This window comes from Perognathus longimembris, chromosome 3 (assembly GCF_023159225.1).
Source record: "Perognathus longimembris pacificus isolate PPM17 chromosome 3, ASM2315922v1, whole genome shotgun sequence".
Lineage (NCBI taxonomy): Eukaryota > Metazoa > Chordata > Mammalia > Rodentia > Heteromyidae > Perognathus > Perognathus longimembris.
In genome coordinates this window covers 111248522-111266608 of record NC_063163.1, presented here as the reverse complement: position 1 = coordinate 111266608, position 18087 = coordinate 111248522, and the positions used below count along the sequence as shown (strand labels likewise).

The 18087-nt window shown below is 40.5% G+C and overlaps 1 protein-coding gene across 2 annotated transcripts in view; it reads right to left on the bottom strand.

Moving 5' to 3' along the window:
- Ddx10 (DEAD-box helicase 10) overlaps positions 1 to 16876 on the bottom strand; it is a 115129-nt gene extending 98253 nt beyond the window's left edge. For both annotated transcript variants that reach the window (XM_048343792.1, XM_048343794.1), the window contains exons 1-8: positions 16613 to 16876; positions 10859 to 10919; positions 9174 to 9304; positions 6670 to 6828; positions 5428 to 5548; positions 3253 to 3442; positions 2196 to 2322; positions 982 to 1144 (exon numbers count right to left, since the gene is read on the bottom strand). In XM_048343792.1, the coding sequence (XP_048199749.1) occupies positions 982 to 1144; positions 2196 to 2322; positions 3253 to 3442; positions 5428 to 5548; positions 6670 to 6828; positions 9174 to 9304; positions 10859 to 10919; positions 16613 to 16798 (1138 nt within the window). In that variant the 5' untranslated portion in view covers positions 16799 to 16876. The remainder of the gene's footprint in view (positions 1 to 981; positions 1145 to 2195; positions 2323 to 3252; positions 3443 to 5427; positions 5549 to 6669; positions 6829 to 9173; positions 9305 to 10858; positions 10920 to 16612) is intronic.
- Positions 16877 to 18087: the final 1211 nt, after the last annotated feature.

Below are 18087 nucleotides of genomic sequence, written 5' to 3'. Positions count from 1 at the left end.
GGATTTTTTCTGTGAGGATTTCAGATTAATTTCTATCAAGGAAAAGGGTAGACAATGGGCTGGGAATATGGCCTAGTGGTAGAGTGCTTGCCTCGAATACATGAAGCCCTGGCTTCGATTCCTCAGCACCACATATATAGAAAAAGCCAGAAGTGGTGCTGTGGCTCAAGTGGCAGAGTGCTAGCTTGAGCAAAAAGAAGCCAGGGACAGGGCTCAGGCTCCAAGTCCAAGCCCCAGGACTAGCAAAAAATAAATAAATAAAAATAGACACTAAAAAGAAGAAAAAGAATCAACTGTGCTCAGTGGCTCAAGCCTCTGATACTAGCTACCTAGATGGTAGCATTCAAGGCTAGCCCAGGCAAAAAAGTTCATGAGACTAAACATCGTGAAAGCCCTGGGCACAGTGTGCATGCCTGTCATCCCCATTTCACAAGGAAGAATCGGAAGTTCATGGGTGGGTCAGTCCAAATGTAAGTATGACATGTTGTTCAAAAAGGGATTTAGAGCAAAAAAGGCTAGGGTAGGCTCAAGTGGTAGAACACCTGCCTAAGAACTACAAGGATTAGAGTTCAGACCCCAATAATACTAAAAGGATATATTTTTAAATGTGTTACAATTTCACAAACTTTTTAATTTTCAAGGGAAGAAGAGTTTTTCATATCTTGTCTTTAATCTTCCTTTCATGATTCTTCAGCTACTCAGGATGCTATGATGGAATTATCATGAGACAAAAACCAAAAATACAACAGAATGTTTCCCTGACACATCCTTAACATAATCAGCTGTTATCAATGTACTTAGTTTTCCTGTTCCGACAGTACTGGGGTTTAGCTTAGAGCTCTGGGCTCGCTAGGCAGGCACTCTATCACCTGATCCATGACTCCAGCCTTATTTTCAGTCAATTAATTTGCCAAAAAGAACTTTCTAAGAAAGTTGTATTTCCCATGACCACAGAAATGACAGCCCAGGAAGTCTGTTCACCCAGTCCTCTGGCTGCAATATCAGTAGCAAAGAGTACAGCAGCTCTCTTTCGGACAAACTCATTGTAGACTTCCATTCTTCTCATCTGCTGCTGTCGGCCGTGGAGAGCAAGGATAGAAATTCCAGGACGGAGCCGGCAGAACACTCGGTACAGGTACTGCACCTGGGAGTGGAGAGAAGGATGACCTTGGAACTTCTGGATGACAGAAGTGCAGCTCACTAGATAAACAGCAAAAAAATGCTAGAGAACAGAAATGTCACCGGTTTCAAGTTTTTTAATACAGAGCAGAAATGTACTCTAGAGTGCAGTCTAGTCTTTAAAGATTTCTGTTCACTTATTTTCTAAGAGAACTTTGGGGGGAAAAAAGAGACAAATTTGTTCTTACATTCAACAAGTATAAACTGAATGCATGAAAACTTTCTACATTCTGACTCATGAATTAAGACTAACCTTTAATTTCTGCTTTTTAACTAGCTGAGGTAGAAGATGCATGTGGAAAAAGCATGAAGTTTAAATTTGATTCACACCAAAAATTACTGGACAGTTTCAAATATAGCAATGGTGTACTCCAATGTCCACTTTCCAAAGGCCAGTCAGGCTATACAGCGGGAACACTAAAGTAAGGAAAGGGCAGGAATGAGGAGACCAGTCAGGAGGCTAACAGGAGGTTATACATGGACCACAGCACACTGGATCATGGGAGGTCAGAAGTGACAGCACTAATAAGTTATCAAAATGGGTAAAACCAGACAGGAACTAAGGTTTCAGCTATATGAGTTGAGAAAGTCTATCTAGGATTAGCAGCTCTTGAATTGTTTTTCCCATCTCAAATTTGAGATGCTTTCTAGAAACAATTGGAAATACCTGTTAAGGGAATACACAAGTCTGGAGCATGACAGAAGCCAGGACTTGAGATACAGATCTGGCAGTTGTCAGATTATGGATAAAATTCACAGACATGAAATTCTTCTATTATTTAATGGAAGGTACCACATTCCAGATTTCCTAGTACCTAACATAGTACTGAAGAAAATACAGTTTCTGTCCTCATAGAGCTTAAAGTGTCATCAACAGGTCCTTTTATAACAAAACACAGGATTCTCGTTGTCTATGTATCCACCACCGAACCAGCACTGTATGTTAAACACAATAGAACTATCTGTCTAACTGCAAAATTCAACATAAGTTCAAGAAAAAAATAAACATTTGGTACCTCTTTGCAACTGGAGAAAAATACAATACTCTTCTTCTTCAGGTGGCTTTTCAAAAAGGAATAGAGCACACTTATCTTTTGATGCAGCTCACAAACTATGTAGTTCTGCTCCAAAGTAGCTGGTGTGCTTGAAAGGGGGGAAAAAAGTATATATGTGTGTATATATATATATATATATTATATATATAACATATATAATATATATACACACACATACACACATACATATACAGACACATATAATAGGACACACTCTTGCCTTTGAAATTCACAATTTAAAAAAGAAAAATCACCTCACATAGATGCCACACCCCCTTTGCTCTATAGTCCTCGTTATTTACCATGAGGAACTGAAACATATCCTCACCAAAAAAATGCACATGGATGTTTATAGCAGCTTTATTTATAACTACCACACCTGGAAACAATCAAGATATTCTCGAGTAAGTGAATGGATAAAATGCTATTTCAGACCATAGAATATTATTCAGCTAGCTTTTGGGAAGGCGGGGCAGGTAGTACTGGGATTTGAACTCAGAGGCTCAGGCTTGCTAAGCAGGCCCTCTATGCCTTGAGTCACTCTGCGAACAATGGAATATTATTCAGCACTTAAACAAAAAATGAGGTGAGGAAGAAATGGAAGTGGAGGGGTGAAAAAATACTAGAGTATTCTAATATTTAAAGATATATGTGGAGGACTGACAATGTGACTTAGTGGTTGAGTGCTCACCTAGCATGCATGAAGCCCTAGGTTCAATTCCTCACTACCACATAAACAGAAAAAGCCAGAAGTGGTGCTGTGGCTCAAGTGGTAGAGTGCTAGCCTTGAGCAAAAAGAAGCCAAGGACAGTGCTCAGGCTCTGAATTCAAGCACCAAGACTGGCAAAAAAAAAAAAAAAAGGTAAATGTGGAATTTGAGTCATTTTAATTGATATACATAGTATACTTTTGCACATCAAATACAATGTACTTTACTTTCTAGAAAATATAACTGTAGGACAGCAAGTGCAAAACTAAAAGAAGAACATTTGATTGTTTTTGTTGAAAGAGTCCATACCTGTATTTTGCTTTTTCATGAACCCACACATACTCAGGGTTTTTCAAACTCAAGCGTGCAAGGTCTTTTACAGATTTGGTTTGTGTGGCTGAGAAAAGTAAAGTCTGACGTTTCTTAGGAAGATTTTCAATAATAGCATTCATAGTATCAGCAAAGCCCATATCCAAGATTCTATCTGCTTCATCAAGAACTACAAAAGAAATATACAAGATGGATTATAATATTTTCAACATACAATAGGCTACATACAATCTAATATCCAGAATTGGGTACAGAAAAAACATTAGTAGGGCTGAGGATATAATAGCTCAGTGTAAGTTCCATCCTCAGAACTGAGAGAGAGAAAGAGAGAGAGAGAGAGAGAGAGGAAAGAGGGAACATAAGTAGGAAAACGGATGAAATCTGAATGTAAGTATGGAGTTTAAGTTACTTAACATGGCAATGTTAATCTAATCTTTAACAAAGGCTGTTACAAACAAGATTAAAATGAGAGAAGCTGGGGCTGGGGATATAGCCTAGTGGCAAGAGTGCCTGCCTCGGATACACGAGGCCCTAGGTTCGATTCCCCAGCAACCACATATACAGAAAACGGCCAGAAGCGGCGCTGTGGCTCAAGTGGCAGAGTGCTAGCCTTGAGCGGGAAGAAGCCAGGGACAGTGCTCAGGCCCTGAGTCCAAGGCCCAGGACTGGCCAAAAAAAAAAAAAAAAAAAAATGAGAGAAGCTGAATGAAAAGGACACCAGAACCCAGATGATCACTGCAATTTTTCTCAAAGTCCAAAAGCATTCAAAAATAAAAGTTTAGCCAGGCATTGATGGCTCATGCTTATAATTCTAGCTATTCTGGAGACATAGATCTCAGAATTATGGCTCAAAGCCAGCCTAGGCAGTCTATGAGACTCTTATCTCAAGTGGTGGAGTACTAGCCTTGAGCACAAAAACTTAAGGACAGCACCCAGGCCCTGAGTTCGAGAACCAGGAACAGGTACATTAAAAAATAAATAAATGGGCTGGGAATATGGCCTAGTGGCAAGAGTGCTTGCCTCGTATAGGTGAAGCCCTAGGTTCGATTCCTCAGCACCACATATAGAAAAGGCCATATATAGAAAACCCATGTCTATATTTTTATCCACACACCATCTACTCTATAATTTATTAATTAAAATAAAGGAAAACTAGGGGGCTGGGAATCTGGCCCAGTGGTAGAGTGCTTGCCTAGCATGCATGAAGCCCTGGGTTTAAATTCCTCAGTACTACATATATAGAAAAAGCCAGAAGTGGCACTGTGGCTCACGTGGTACAGTGCTAGCCTTGAACAAAAAGAAGCCAGGGACAGTGCTCAGGCCCTGAGTCCTAGCCCCAGGTCTGGCAAAATAAATAAATAAATAAAGTTTAATGAAATACATACTGGATACTATCACCATGCAAAAAAAAATAAAGTTTATTTGAGCAAAAAAAGGACAACTTGACCTTTCAAGTTACTAGAAATGAGTGTTACCTAAAAGAAAAAAAAATTGTTAATGTTTAATACCAAAGTGCTTAATTTCACATGTAAAAACGTATATACATTCTTCATTCCAGCTTTTCTTAAGTTTCTTTTTAAAAAGGCCTTCCATGTATTGTCTAAGTATACATTCTACATTCCAGCTTTTCTTAAGTTTCTTTGTAAAAAGGTCTTCCATGTATTGTCTAAGTTTAGAGCCCAAATGTGAAAAAATTATTTCTCAGATTGTTTTCATCATAGCACTTAACCAATATAACATTGGCCTTACAAAGTCTCTCTCTCTCTCTCTCTCTGTCTCTCGGGGTCAGTCATGGGCTTGAATTCTGAGCCTGAGCACTGTCCCTGAGCTTTTGTGCTCAAGGCTGGTGCTCTACTACTTTGAACCACAACTCTACTTCCCGTTTTCTGGTGGTTACTTGGAGACAAAGAGTCTCATGAATTTTTTCTGATGGAGCTGGCCTCAAACTACTATCCTGAGATCTCAGCCTCCTCAGTAGCCAGGATTACAGGCACAGTTAACTTCATCTTAATTCCGCAGATATTCTTGGTACTTGTTAGTGGTTTCAAACTGTGATCCTCAGATCTCAGTCTCCTGAGTGGCTAAGATTACAGGTGTGAGCCATTAGTGCCCAGCTAATGCTCTCTCTTAAGTGAAAGAAATTATAAAACTCACCTAACATTTGAAGATTGGTGGCATGAAAACATATTGTTTCATCCATGTGTTGAAGAAGCCGACCTGGTGTGCAAACAAGTATATTTATATTGTTGATCCTCTCAGCTTCATGTTTCAGATCCTGAAAACAGGATTTCTTTGGATTACACACACGTTTCAAAGCAAGCTGTACCAAAACTGTACAAGCCATCTGCAAGTGGCATGTCATCATAGCTGTTTAGATACTCTTAGAAATAAACAGATATTCTCCCTTCCACTTCTGTAGCTTGCTCACATTTTTTACTAAATAAAATCAGTGAAGATGTAATGTTTTCTAGAGACTTAATCATACCCAAAATTTTCATGGCAAGAAAAATAAATTTCCAGTGCTCGATTTCCTGTTATGTTTGCTAGAACTGTCTTAGAAAAATGAGGGAGAAGGTAACAAGTTTGATAAGAAATGTACTCAGTGCCTTACATATGAAACTGTAACCCCTCTGTACATCACTTTGACAACAAACAAATAAATAAATAAATCCAACTAAACTACTTCCGTTCTTTAAGTCAAGACCAAGGGGCTCTGGCCTGACTCTCCCACACCAGTCTACACATTTTGTAGAGTGGAGCCAAGTACTACATATTAAGGGTTTCTTTCCTTGAGAGAAGAAACACAGGCTATTATTAAATGTTTAAACTGGGTGACCAAAACAAAAGTATATGACAGTTTGTGATGGTATTTTGTTCTTTTTTGTCTGACTGCATAGATATTCAAGAATTCAAGTATGTATTCCTACCATCTAAAGATGATTCTAGAAAATTCAAGCACTGTAGCTTTACTATAAGGGAGAACAATATTTGAGCAACAGGTTTTACCATGATCTACATTCAATCAACCTTCCTCAAAATGAATCACCTTCTTTTTTCTGCTGCTGACATAGCAAATCTGAATTCATCACTCTGTAAGAGTTTTGGAGAGAGACTTGGTCCATATACTGGAATGTTACCTCTCCCAAAGCTTATTGACAGGTAGTTTTCTTCTGGTTGGCCTGCCTCCTAGCCTCATCAACGCAGATTCCCTGTCTCAAATGGATTTTCCCAAACCTTCTAAAAATGACAAGCACACTTAGATGACAGTGGCTGCACAAAGGTGTCACCCCCCCCCCCAGGAGGCCAGTGCACACACCTACCACCTCCTGGCAACTACCACAGGGCTTCAATATAAGTTACTGAGGAAAGAAGGTCAAACAGGACAAAAGGACAAACCTTTCCACCAATGATGAGAGCAGCTGAAAAGTCATGATTCTTCCCTACTTTTCGGAGAACCTCAAAAGTCTGGTAGGCCAGCTCTCTGGTTGGTGATATTATCAGAACACCCAGCCCATCTGTTGAGGTCCACTGCAGTCGGTATAGGGCTTCCAGCACCTTGAAAACAAAATCAACACCACGAAGACAGAAAAGTCAGCGTTTGGACCTGAACTTCTACCTTGCCCCTCCAAATCAAAGACAATATGGAGCAGAAGGCATGAAACTCACAAGTTCTACCCAATCTGAAAGAAACTTTTTCTTCTAGCTACCTACCAGCAGCATTCTTTCCCAATTCAGGGAGATGGGGAAAGAAGTTCCAGGGTATTTCATCTGATGCCACTCTCCTGCTCAGGAGAATGGCTATCAGAGAAAGATAGGTGTCACTCACAGAATAAAACAGACTTAAGAAAGTCATCTGCTATTGTCTTAACAAAAACCAGATGACAACATGTTTAGCATCATCCATATAGCAGCTGTCTCGATAGTGACTGAATTCTCTAATTGGAGAAAGATATTGCTTAAGAACACAAAAGTAGCCTTTAAGAGAAAATGGGATTTTAGTCCTTGAAACCAAAATTGTGATTGTGCTGATGACTTTGTAGGAATCAAATTAGGAGCCCAACTGTGTGACTGAACTTAAGTATATTTATAAGTAGCTCTACTCTTCTGCACGGCAAAGGACATAGCTCGCAAGATAAACAGAAAGCTCACAGACTGGGAGAAGATCTTTACCAGCCATTCAACAGACAAAGGCCTCATATCTAAAACACATGCAGAACTAAAAAAATTACCTTCCTCCAAAACAAAACCGCAAAGAACCAATAGCCCCCTCATCAAGTGGGCTAAAGACTTAGAAAGAGACTTCTCTGATGAAGAAATGAGAATGGCCAAGAGACGTATGAAAAAGTGCTCTATATCATTGGCCATAAAAGAAATGCAAATCAAAACAACATTGAGATTCCATCCCACCCCAGTAAGAATGTCATATATCAAGAAAACTAACAATAACAATTGTTGGAGGGGTTATGGCCAAAAGGGAACCCTACTTCATTGTTGGTGGGAATGTAAATTGGTTCAGCCACTCTGGCAAGCAGTATGGAGATTCCTCAGAAGGCTAAATATAGAACTCCCCTATGACCCAGCAACCCCACTTTTGGGTATCTATCCAAAAAACCACAAACAAAATCACAGTAAAGCCACCAGCACAACAATGTTCATCGCAGCACAATTTGCCATAGCTAGAATCTGGAACCAACCCAGATGCCCCTCAGTAAACGAATGGATCAGGAAAATGTTGTACATATACACAATGGAATTTTATGCCTCTATCAGAAAGAATGACATTGCCCCATTTGTAAGGAAATGGAAGGACTTGGAAAAAATTATACTAAGTGAAGTGAGCCAGACCCAAAAAAACATGGACTCTATGGTCTCCCTTATTGGGAATAATTAGCACAGGTTTAGGCAAGTCACAGCAGAGAATCACAAGAGCCCAATAGCTATACCCTTATGATCACATAAGATGATGCTAAGTGAAATGAACTCCATGTTATGGAAACGATTGTTATAAAACAGTTGTAACTACTTTCAACGTCCCATGTGTATCTGTAGCTTCTACTATTGATGATGTTCTTGTATCACCTTCCTGTGGTTGTATCTACACTATCTCTGTAATCTTATCTGAGTATATTGGAAACCGGCTATACTGGTATTAAAACTAGGAAATTGAAAGGAAATACCAAAATCGAGAGACACAGGGTAAAAAAAGACAAACAACTACAAAAGCAATACTTGCAAAACTGTTTGGTATAAGTGAACTAAACACCTCATGGGGGGAAGGGAAAGGGGGAGGAGGGAGAGGGGAATGAGGGACGAGGTAACAAACAGTACAAGAAATGTATCCAATGCCTAACGTATAAAACTGTAACCTCTCTGTACATCAGCTTGATAATAAAAATTTGAAAAAAAAATAAGTAGCTCTACTGTTCAACTGCTACAGAGCATAGCTACCAAGGTTCCAGAAAATTCTCAACAAATGCCTAAATTTCCTTTTAGTACACATATTTCAGCTTTATCCAAAATGGCTGAAAAGTATAAAATGCCAATGGCAGCCTTGAAAGGCTGAGGGGTAGAGACAACTTTGCTCACCAGTCCTATTGCAAAAAGTAGTTCTGAACAGCCACAGAACACTGCATCCTTCAGGAACACAATCAGTCAAGGCCTAACAAGTGATTCATGAGAACTTGCTGAGTGCCTGCCATCTGCAAGGCACTATGCTAGGAACCAGGGAACGAGAAGGAGAGGGACAAGACAGAGGTAGCTTCAGTCTGACAAAAGTTTACATTCTAGCCAGGGAAATCCAACAGGAAAACCAATCTTTACATGGTTATTTCTTTCTTGCAAGGCATAAAGTGTTATAAAACTGTATAATAGACGATCTGGCTCTATATAACTATACTTACTGGAACAAGGAAAGCCAAAGTCTTGCCAGACCCAGTTTTAGCAGCTCCAAGCACATCTTTGCCTTGCAAAGCCAACCCAATTGTCTGCTTCTGTATCTCTGTTACCAAGCGGTACTGAGCTTCTTGCAAACCTGGCAGTGTGGAGAAAAGAAAGATTCTTCAAAAAATTTCCACAAACTTGTACTACAGGCCGAACTGTATGTTTCCATCACAAATGGCTGACTGGGGATTCTTTTGTTCTATCTGGATAAAAATTATACATCAACAAGGAATCTTAGTGGTGACACTTTCACTTCCATAAGTGCCCAGGCTGAGCTTCAAAACCCAGAGTTTTTAGCTCTAAGCCCTGAGAACTAGAAACTTGAAATTCCAACTTTTCAAACCTGGAGGCTTATTGTTCTAAGTGTTCAAGGCAGAGGCTTTGGCCCAGGGCTTTGAGTGCAGCACTAGTGACCATGCAGATGAGCCTGGAGGGAACTTTACATTAAGTAAAACAGCAAGAAACAGGCAAATACTACATGACTTTGCTTTTAAGTGGAATCACAGAGGCATAGAGACTGGGTGGGTTAAGACTGTGCTCAAAGGACACAAAATTTCCAGTTAAACAGATGAAGCAAGTTCCAGAGACCTACTATACACCACAATGACCATGGCTAGCTGCAATACATTGCATGCTTGAAAATTTGGTGAAAATACTTTTTTTTTTTTTTTTTTGCTACTGATACAAGACAGAGCTTGAATTCAGGACCCTCACTTGGCTTGTTTGCACACAGTTACTGCTCTACCACTTGAACCACAAATCCATCCCACTTTTTGCTGGTTAATTAGAGATGTTTCATGGGCTGGCTTCAAACCTCAATCCTCTGATCTTGGCCATCTAAATAGCTAGAATTTCAAGCATGAGACACCAATGCCAAGAGTAGACTGTAATTGCCCTTATCATGAAGAAAAAGAAGTATATGAGGCAATATGTATGTTAATTAGCTTGATTTAGCCATTTCCCAACACATACATATTTCAAAACACGTTGTACATAGTAAATATGCACAATCTTCTTTTTTTTGAGGGGGGGTGGTCCTGGGGCTTGAACTCAGGGCCTGGGCTCTGTCCCCAGGCACTTTGTGCTCAAGGCTAGCACTCTACCACTTGAGCCACAGCACTACTTCCAACTTTTTCAAATTATGTGGTACTGAGGAATCGAACCTAGGACTCCATGCATGCTAGGCCAGCACTCTGCCACTAAGCCACATTCTCAGTCCCCATATGCACAATTTTTATTTGTCAAAAAAATAATAATAAAACAGTAGGAGGAAGGGTGAGCAAATGTAGTCATTATATTCGATGTACATTATGTAAAAAAAAAATGAACAATGTAATTTGAGGGTAGGAATGGGAGTGAAATGGTGGGAGAACAAAAGAAGGGGTGACACTGACCAAGAAGCATTGTACTTACAACCTGACTTATAGAATTGCAACCCTTTCTACAACCTAACCACAATTTTTAAATGCAAAAAATAAAATTAAAAATGAAAGAAAAACAGTAGCAAAAGGGAGGCCACCTGCAAGACAAGGAAGAGACTTGGAACAGATCTCCATGTCCAAGCCACTTTCTTTTAAAATAATAATAATAATAATTAAAGTCTCAATAAATCCAGTAACATACCTTAAGAGGACCACCTACTTACCTTTCAATGTCTTTTTAGACAACGGGAAATCTGAAAATCTTGTAATTTCATTTACATTTATCTGGAAAAATAAGATTTTAAAAAGAAAGGGATGTCAGATAAGACAAAATAATCTACTATATAATAAAACCACTTTTTTCTCTATATTGTGCTACCTAGTTCACCCTGGATCCCCAAAAGACTGGACTCAACCATCACCCATAAACAAAAGCCATCATTCCTTCTGAAATGAATATATTTGGGGGAAAGCTATCGCAAATCAATTTATATTTTATATAAATTTTATCCTAACTGGTCAAAAAATTCAAAACAGGGGCTGGGGATATAGCCTAGCGGCAAGAGTGCCTGCCTCGGATACACGAGGCCCTAGGTTCGATTCCCCAGCACCACATATACAGAAAACGGCCAGAAGCGGCGCTGTGGCTCAAGTGGCAGAGTGCTAGCCTTGAGCAAGAAGAAGCCAGGGACAGTGCTCAGGCCCTGAGTCCAAGGCCCAGGACTGGCAAAAAAAAAAAAAAATTTCAAAACATACAGGACACACTACATTTAACATCTTTCATCTCCAAAATATCGATACATTAGCTTATCACCAATCAATTATAGGAGGAAAATTTACTTCAGTCTTCCTTAAGGATAGTTTAACAAATAAGAGGCAAAATCACTACAAACCATAGACCAGGATGATTCTCATAGTACTATTAGTACTAAATAGTACTATTTACACACATTAAGGATTGAAGTGGCTATAGAAATAAAGGTTGAGAGCAAAAACACCTCAAAGCTATATCCACACAAAAGTGACCTATGAGCTCCAACCTAATTACTAACTCATTTGAGGATGCAGTGAATGAGAGACATTATTTTAACAGAATCAAAATAGCTAGGTTATGCTCCCAAGCCACAATAAGTAACATTTTGTCCTTTAACTATACATTAGTCTAATGTTCATTACTGTTGTTCTTCATTGGAATAAAACTAATTTCCTGAATTTCATTTTAGACATTTAGAATTCTTTCATTACAGATAATGAATGCAGAAATTACTGCTCAGATCTGGGAATATGCAGCCGAATTATTCATGACTCACAAAAGGGTAAAGCTGTGTTTGTAAGGTTCATTTATTTAAATGACACTCACAGCAATAAAGGGATTTACATTCTACATATCATTTTCCCACAAATTCTTGACATGGCCTAGGTAGGATTACTCTCTGCTTTCATAATAAGAAAAATGCAAATTTTAAAAGTGTGTTAATCCTTTACAAGTCTTTGCAGATACCACTGGAAAGGAGATAGCATTAAAGAATCCTTTATCCAAATAGCTACTGTCCCAGCAAGGAGTCTCAATTAGCAGAAAATCTTCCCAATAGAACATCGAAATGATGGATATTCCTTCTTTCAGCTATGGTGCCAATCAGCCACTCAGTTCTCACGGGGAATGGATCCCCTGCCCTCAAGGGGGAGACTGGTTACCCGTACTGTAATCTACCAATCATGACACAGGCAAGGGGGCAGGTCACTCAAAGGACAGCACATCCCCTTCACAGACAGGGAACATCTAGCCTACAGGCCATATAAGACCCAGAAAATGCGTAACAGGACAGACATGCATGTTTCTCATATGACTCTCATTAGATTCCTGTGGCTATCTACCTATATTGATGATTTTGTACAGTTCACAAATGATGTTATTAATAGCCCTTGGCAGAAAAGTTTCTCACCCAGGGAAAGTCAAGATGTTCCACATGCCACTGTCAGCCACTGCCACACAGAGATGGATGCCACACTCTTCAAAGTCATCACAGGAAGAAAAGAAGTTTTCATTCTACTGATACATTAGAACTGGGATCTGCAAACAATGGCCTACTCCTCAAATTTGCTGCCTGGTGTTGTAGTGTGTTAATGAAGCAATAGCTCAGCCAGTCATGCAGACATTGTCTCCTGAATGGCCCACAAAGGCTAATATGCTAGCCCTTCACACAAAGTCTGCCAACCCTACTCTAAAAGATTTTCAGTTATTTTTTTTTTGTTTGTCGTTTTTTTTATTTGGGGCGGGGGGGTTGGTTTTGTTTTTTTGCCAGTCCTGGGACTTGAACTCAGGGCCTGAGCACTGTCCCTGGCTTCTTTTTGCTCAAGGCTAGCACTCTGTCACTTGAGCCACAGCGCCACTTCTGGCTTTTTCTATATACGTGGTACTGAGGAATCGAACCCAGGGCTTCAGGTATACAAGGCAAGCACTCTTGCCACTAGGCCATATTCCTAGCCCTTCAGTTATGTTTTAAGGAATACTTAAAGCTATAGCAGAAGATGGTCACAGTTACTAAAACAAAACACCATCCACTGTCCCTTCCTTAGGAACAAAGAAACAACCACTAACATTTCCACCACTTTCGTCCTCACAGTCCAGAAACCCTGTGTAAAACCCTGACTTTGGACAAGAGATAGCTTAGCGACAGACCTTATTAAGACTCCTATATGGGTGAAAAAGCTAGAGGGGCCAGAGTGGGGAACAGGGTGGCTATCAATGACCCACACCCTCTTCAACTTCTCATATAACACCTGTTCTAATGTATTCCCCATGGATAAGGAGAGGAGGTGGGAGGACAGTGACAATACTACACAGAACAGGGAATGCCTCTAATGGGTGCTAGAAGAAAAACCTCTTATTAAATTTACTAATGTATATATTATCCAATCACTGGTCACTAAGCTTTAGAGGTTCATGGTCTACAAAGAGTATTCACAAAATTAAAGAAGCCAGTCACAGCCAGGTGACAAATACTATATACTAAAGGCATATTCAAAATGCTAATGACGCACACCTAGGAAGGTCATAAAAACAAGCCTGGGCTAAATCTTAAAAGGAAAACACAGCTCCTAAGGTGAAAGAAGGGATATGCTCTTGAGAAGCGGTAAGCACTGCAAGAATCAGGACAGGAAACATCAAGAAACACAGCCAAATCATAAAACTGCAAGTGGTTCCTTCATGTATGCCCATTATATATAGCTTGCTTTATGTACATTATCTCATTTGAATTTTACAATGCTTCCAGTGATTATTAACTTGTTTGCTGAATGTGAAAACTGAGGCTCAAATATGTTGACTCCAAAGTGACTGAAATTTCAATCAGCTCTGATGACAAATAACACAATTCCACTGCACTAGATATGTTGACACATTAAGATATTTGACAGTTTTCCTCGAGATAACTGTGAGCCAAAGAAGGATTTTAGTTAAGAGTAGAATGATTAGAATTTTTCTCTTAGAAAGAAACATCTTAGCAGCAGTATAGAAAATACTTTCAAGAGTGTAAGACACAAGAACCAAAGCCCATTAGCCACCTGTTTCACTCATTAAAGTTTTACTAGAGCACAATACCTATGCCTTTACGTATTTATATGGCAGTTTTTTGTGTTACAATAAGGGATGGAGATGCCTGTGAGAAATGTAAGCAGCAAAAGAGATCAAAAGTGCTAACAAACAGGATGTAAGGGCAGGTAAGAGGAAAAGTACCATGGATCACCCCTCACTCTCCAGAGTGGTGGTTTGCTTAGATGGAGGAACTAAAATGCTAAAAAGTAGTCCCCAAATATATCCATGCCTTAACCCCTGGGACCTGTAAATGCTACCTTTCATGAAAGGAAAAAAAAAATAGACTTTGCAGATATTTTGAAAGGTCCTACACAACATTATCCTAGGTTGGCCTTAAATGCAACCTAAGTACCCTTATTTTAAATAAAAGAAACAAAATGAGATAGATTTGACAGAACAGATGTGGAGGTAGAAATTAGAGTTAGGTAGCCATAGCCAGGAAACATCAGTGGCCACAAAAAACTAGAGGAGGGGCTGGGGGTATGGCCTAGTGGCAAGAGTGCTTGTCTCGTATACATGAGGCCCTAGGTTCAATTCCCCAGCACCACTTATACAGAAAAAATGGCCAGAAGTGGCGCTGTGGCTCAAGTGGCAGAGTGCTAGCTAGCCTTGTGCAAAAAGAAGCCAGGGACAGTGCTCAGGCCCTGAGTCCAAGCCCCAGGACTGGCAAAAAAAAAAAAAAAAACTAGAGGAACTAAGGAACAGATGATCCCCCACCAAGAGCCTTTCGGTTAGGGTGCATGACCCTACTGACACCTTGATTTTTGACTCAGTGAAACGGATTTCAGACTTCTAACCTCTAGAGCTATGAAAGCATCAATTTGTTGTTTTAGGTCACAAACTTATGGCAGTTATTACTGTGGCAGTAAATAAATGAATAAAGAGAATTATGAATTCAGGAAGAATTTCTGAGGTATAATGGAAAAGATGACTTCCATTATATTTCATAATTCCATTATATCTCAAAATATCTCATAATGCAATTAGGTAAAGATATCCAGCACAGCCAGAAATAAGAATATCAACTCAGAAAAGCTATGAGTAAAAGATAAGGAGTCACTGGTCCACTGAAGTAAAGCAAGGAAGGAATGCTTCTATACTCCCTACGCAAATCTAGTCATAGTCCAAAACAAAATGCACAATTACTTTGTTTTATAGTGGCCTGTAGTGCTGTGGATATAATAGTGAAAAAAATAACATATGAAGTATATATACAAAGCATTTTCACATGACTGTCATTGTGAAGAATACTCTCATGCACTATTTCTCTAACAACTTATAAGGTAGGTACTATTACTATGCCTTTTAAAGAGAAGCAAAAACAGAACAAGAGCCAGGAACAAATCATAATCTGAACTCTTTAGAGTTCCAAAAGACAAACAAATCCGTAAACTCTAAGCTCTAACTAACCTTACTGTGGAGTCAATGTTATTAAAAGAAAACTACACCAAGGTTAACAAGGAATGACTTTAATTCTTGGTGTGTTCCAAACTGGAAAGGTGACAGACACCAAGAGACTGAGTGATGTATGTGAAGATTAATGGATATGGGATTTATAGGGAAGAAGAAAAGGTAATGACATTTCTAAGGGGCTCGGGTAGGAAAATCCGCAAGTCAAACTGATGACTACAAAAGATACTCATCTGGAAACAGCAACTGCACGGGTAGGGATGACAATCAAAAGGTACAGACCAGAAGTCAATCTAGCTTTTCTAACATCGATTTTTAGAAAGGAGCAAAGGAAGAAAATGAGATGGGCACAGGAGAGGATAGACGATTGAGGAAGGAATGCAGTCTGGCCTAGTAGAGTAAAAAGCAAAAGCCTTCATTAGAAAGACACTGGCCTTGGTTCTGATCCCACACCACCGACTATATATGAGAGCCTGGGACAAGTTTCTTGTCCTCTCCAAATTTAATGTTCTCATCTATAAAATGGGGATACTGGGATCCACATCGAAGATCAGGTAAAAAAGAAAAAAATAACAATCCTGTAAAATCAAATGGATAGTACCTTAAAAGATGGGTGTTATTATTCCCACTATGTCACCCTAAAGTTCCATACCATGGTGCGTACTCTTCTATCATCCCAATGTTACTTATGTTATTATGCCTTACTATTAGTGTCTCTCACAGCATTAGTCTCCTCCACTGCATTTCTTTTCTTTTTTTCTTTTTTCATTTTTTTTTTAACCCCAGAACAGTTTGGTGAGCAGAAGAGTCTGGGGTTGTGACTCTGACACCTAGCTGGCTACCTGTGAGGCCACGGAAGGACTCCCGGGACACCCTCTTTCCCAGCCCAGCACCCCCAACCCCACCCCCGGCTGGACCCAGGTGACAGGTCCGCCCCTTCCTCCCGGGAACCCGCGGCGACCCTGACCCTCACCTTCTCGTAGTTCTGCATCAGACGGCTGATGCCCTCGCGCTCGACCTGCCATTCGGGCTTCTTCAGCTGCTTCCTCAACTGCTTCTTTTGGTTCTGCCTATGGCTGTGTTTTTTCTTCCAGCGGTTGAAGCTCCTTACCGGGTCGGGTCGGGCTCCAGGGCCCAGGGAGTTGGGAGTTTTGCCCATCGTTGAGGGCGGCCCGAGAAACCTAACGCTTCCTTCAGGTCCGGGTCTGGAGGAAGCCAAACCGGCGTGGAGAGGCAAGCGCCCACCTGCGCATGTGCAAATTGAAGTGCCCGTCCCCAGAGCTTTTTAAGATGGGGCGCGCAGAGATGACGTAGGGGAAAGCGCCAGTGGTGATTGGTTATTTGGTTTCCACAGGGCGGACCGGTCAGATGAGGTGGGAGGGCTGAGAGCTCCGGGAGGTGCCTGAGGAGCTTGCGGCCGGCTCTTTAACAGAACGCATGCGCGCTGGTTGCTGGAACGCTGGTGACGTCACACGACGTACGCTTCCGGGATGTTAACTCTTAAGTTCGGTGTTGCGGAGCGTTTAACACTCCCGTGACCGCGATGTACCTGTTTCGTCCTAGAGAACGGAAAGATTCGTCCAAGATCAAATAGTGACTTATTTCTGTCCACTGTAGCGTACAAAAGGGTAATAAAAGTGGATATTCGGTTTGGGTTTTGTTTTTGTTTTTTATCAGTCCTGGGGTTTAAACTCTGGGCCGGGGCGCTGCCCCTTGTCGCTTCAGCTCGAGGCTCCCTTGAGCCGCAGCGCCACTTCCGGTTCTCTGGTGGGTAATTGGATGTAAGACTCCCAAGGACTTCCCTGCCCAGATCTCAGCCTTCCAGGGTAGCAGGGATTCCAGGGGTGAGCCACTGGCACCCGGCTAAACATGTATGTTTTTTAGACTTGTATACCAACCAGATTTTTCCCTTTCCTCAGCCCCTCAGTCTCCAGCAACTTGGGAACTGAAGCAATCAAATCACAATTAGTTCAAAGAAAGAGAGAGAGAGAGAGGCACTGGTAACTCTGGCCTGTAATCCTAGCTATTCAAGGAGACTGAGATCTTAAGATCACCATTCAAAACCAGCCCGGGCGGAAAAGTCTTTGAGACTCTTATCTCTAATTAACCACCAAAAAGCTGGAAATGAAGTCAGGGCTTAAGTGGTAGAGAGCTAGCCTTGAGCAAAAGCTGCTCAGGGACATCGCCTATGCCCTGAGTTCAAGCACTGGAACTGGCATTTTAAAAGTTGGCTTGAGCCATGGTTCAAGTGGTAGAGCACCTGCCTAGAAAGCATCAAACCAAGTTCAAACTCGTACCAAGAAAAAAAAAAAGAAAGAAAATGCTCTTCTGGCGATTTTTTACTGTTGAAATAGTATATTTCCAACTGTGTTTTTTGTTATTTAGATGTTTACGCTATATAGTTTCCAACAAGCCTACACATAATGTTACTTGGCCACCTACCTGAGT